We start from the raw sequence: 3318 nt of genomic DNA on the forward strand, positions 1-3318 counted from the left end.
CCTGTACTCAACGTACCGTACGAGACAAACGAAAAAGAAATAAGAAGCGAGAGACAATTACAACAAATAGGTACACATACGCTCACAATGAAGAGACCACAACAATTAGATAGTGAGATGGGAAAGACCGAACAATGGCATTTCTAACAAGGCTTTTAGACATTGACGCCTAAAATACATGTAAATGGAGGAATGAACTAATTTAAAGACCTATTTCGTTTTGATTATGTCACCTATTTAGACAACTAATAAAAAAGGGATCACTAACAGTTCGTTATCAACCCAGAAAATAGATTTTGTAAAGCAAAATAACCAGAGACAGACTGAAAGCGAGTTGTAATAATTTTAGCTGAGACAACCAAACAAGTACATGCACTAATGAAATGTAAGGTGGGATGGGAACAGGTCTGACATTCTTCCGTGAACATTTGGAAAGGTGAAGCTCCATTCTCTTTACAAGATGATTTAGTAGCTTTTCTCACCTAGTTGTTTCTTTATTATCAAAAAGATATTGGATTTTTACTTCTTAATTAAATCCTTGAAACTCTTTCCATATGAGTTAATCATGAAACATAGATACATCTTTTTATAGTCTCTAGCACACTTCTTTTTGGTAAGTATATCTTCTTCAAGTAACTTGTAATCACCAAACATAGCAAAGCAATTAACCTTGTTTGAAGCTTTTTCATGCTGGGGCTGAATAAAAAGCCCTTTATCCCATGTCTTAGAGGTGGCTGCAAACACAGAGAAATAATTAGTTCTTCAGTTGTTCCCTAACTCAACCAAATAAAAGATAAGTATGAATATCACACTAATTAAGATATTTCTCTTGCCATGATTAGCTAACTCCAAGAAATGAAAAGATAAAAGATCGAGAGAAACAAAATTACCAAAGCACCAAATGCTCGGAAATATAAGTTCTAGAGCAACTCTTTTATAACATTATTTACCAGGACTACTTTGCTAAAATCTTACAAGTTGAGTTTATATAAGCCCATAAGTTCAGTTCATATTCATGTTAAGGTTATTAACAAATGTTTCAGAGACTAATAAGTCTTGGGTAATTAGTTTTGCAAGTCAAATGCAGGAGTTACCCGGCGGATAACTCCTCTTTTTTCCTGTTCAGAAAAAGGCAAATGCAGGTTGCCTCAAATTCTGAGGATCAGCATGATAAAGCATCTAACCTAGCTATCAGACCTTTTTAAATAAGTTACCTAGTTTAGGTAAATAAATCATACTTATCTCCATGACTTAAGGGGCGGTACAGTTGCCAGGATTAGAAAAATAATCCGAGCAAAACTCCAGCGGGGATTATTTTATCACGTGTTTGGTTGGATTTTTTTCTTCCGGTATTACTAAACTCTGTATCATAATCTATTTTCAATGTAATGAATTAAACATTTGTCAAAGAAAGTATACACACTTAAAAATCTAGGGATTATTAATACAGTATTACAGTTCATGCAAATCCTAGAATATCTTTTCTTATGGACCAAATAACCCCCAAGTGTTTGATGCCCATAAGTCTAGGATGAACTAATAACACTGCAGCTAGAAATTTTATTCTCATCTTGTTCAATGCATAACACAAAGGTCGCAGTGAAGTTTGCCCCCATTAATCTGAGTAGATAAAAGAGGCATGCCTAAGGAGAGCTCGGCTAGCAACAAACAAGAGAGTGAGTAGGGAATTCTTAGCATACTCAAGGATTTCAAAAATTTCTCAAGTTTAGGTGACTTGATCAACTTTTTCTTTTCGACCAACTCCAACCAAGAAGTACTTAATCCTCTGTGATATCTTACATTTTCCAACTGAAGCCTAGCATATCTATGTCTCATTCTCGAATATGTTTTGTCTTCTACTTGTGCAGGTAATCATAGTACAAGGAGGAAAACCAGGACAGAGGACAGAATACATACCGATGAAGTCCACTGTGATGCGAAATATCTGCATTGTATTCATGGAACTGTTTATATGATGCCTCCCAGGCTTTGTTGCAAGGAAGGCCAATACTACAGAAATTAGAAACCCATTTAAGCAATCATGGGCGTAGATTGAACTCCTCTGCCGAGCCCACACCTACAGAAATGCAGCTTATATAATATTCTGTCTAAGAACGCAAGCTATTGGACTATATTAGTTCCTTAAAATAAAGTTGGCATACTTTTAGCAGTATCAAGGCTTCTCCCAATTCTTTCCATCCAGAGAAAGTTCTTTTGACAAATTCTGCATTACCCTCAAGAAACATGTCCTCCAATATACTATTATTGTACCTTGGTGTTGCTTGTAAAGCATCTCCTACAAGTGGAAGTAAGTGCAATCAATGTTAAGAAGCAACTCATTATGAGCAAAGGAGCTTGACAAAATATCTAAATATATAAACCTTGTTTGAGATTACGGATATTGTTTCGCTCCAAGCGAAGTTTTGTTGCACTGAACAAAGATGTTGCAGTAGGAATTATTCTCACAACAAATTCAGCATTTCCAATAAGCTTAACAGCTTCAACAACCAAAAAAAAACATCAAGTCAGTTAAATAAACTGAAATTTGCAGTAGACGCTAAAACTATATCCACTAAGAAGCAAGAGAAGGTAGGGCAGATAGTCTGACTCGACCTGGATAGATAAGTAATATAGGTTTCCGAGCTTCATTTTGGAAACTAGACCACCTCACAGCTCTGATTAAAGGAGATTGTTTCAGCTGTTCCTTGATTTTGCAGAGATAAAGGAATCTTTTGGCATGGTATCGATAATTTAGGTAATCTTTTTCATAAAAGCACTCCTGTCAAAGGAAAAGATTAGGAAAAAAACAAGATATGTCACAACAAGAAACTAAGACGAGCAACATATCATGAATGTGGTTATCCACTATGAGACCGGCATGACCACTTTGCCCAAGTCAATTTGGTTCCAATTATTTGCACTGGAAGCATTTCGTACTTAACCTGCACACCATTCAGTCAGCATTCAAAAGAATGAACTTTCACCTATGATAGATCAATGAACTTATAATTCTATTCAATCTATAGAACCAATCATTCCATGTCTATTTACCCAGGCCACTATTTTTCCAGTAAGAAAAGCCTTTGACCAGGATTCATTTTAGTACAACTTCGTTCAATTTCTCCACATTCATAGGTTGAAATATAGAAGGCATATATTGTGGTAAAAAAATAAAAGCTATAACGGGAAGATGGAAACAGATAGTTTGCATCATGTCCCCTGCCTTGCTGTTAAACCAACTGTTGGATGGACCCAGACCAAGTAGAGCAGTTTCTGATTTCAAGAGATTTGATTGTTTTGCAATTAAAACTTCCTCAC

General features: G+C 35.7%; 1 protein-coding gene across 1 annotated transcript; it reads right to left on the reverse strand.

The window, feature by feature from the left end:
• Nucleotides 1-580: 580 nt before the first annotated feature.
• LOC109222167 (nucleolar protein 6-like) lies at nt 581-2942 on the reverse strand (the record flags this gene model as incomplete). Its single annotated transcript, XM_019386557.1, has 6 exons — nt 581-734; nt 1918-2077; nt 2163-2296; nt 2382-2498; nt 2614-2779; nt 2892-2942. Coding segments are annotated over 6 exons (782 nt in total), but the record flags the coding sequence as incomplete, so codon positions are not given.
• Nucleotides 2943-3318: the final 376 nt, after the last annotated feature.

The sequence above is a fragment of the Nicotiana attenuata genome, unplaced genomic scaffold (genome assembly GCF_001879085.1).
Source record: "Nicotiana attenuata strain UT unplaced genomic scaffold, NIATTr2, whole genome shotgun sequence".
Classification (NCBI taxonomy): domain Eukaryota; kingdom Viridiplantae; phylum Streptophyta; class Magnoliopsida; order Solanales; family Solanaceae; genus Nicotiana; species Nicotiana attenuata.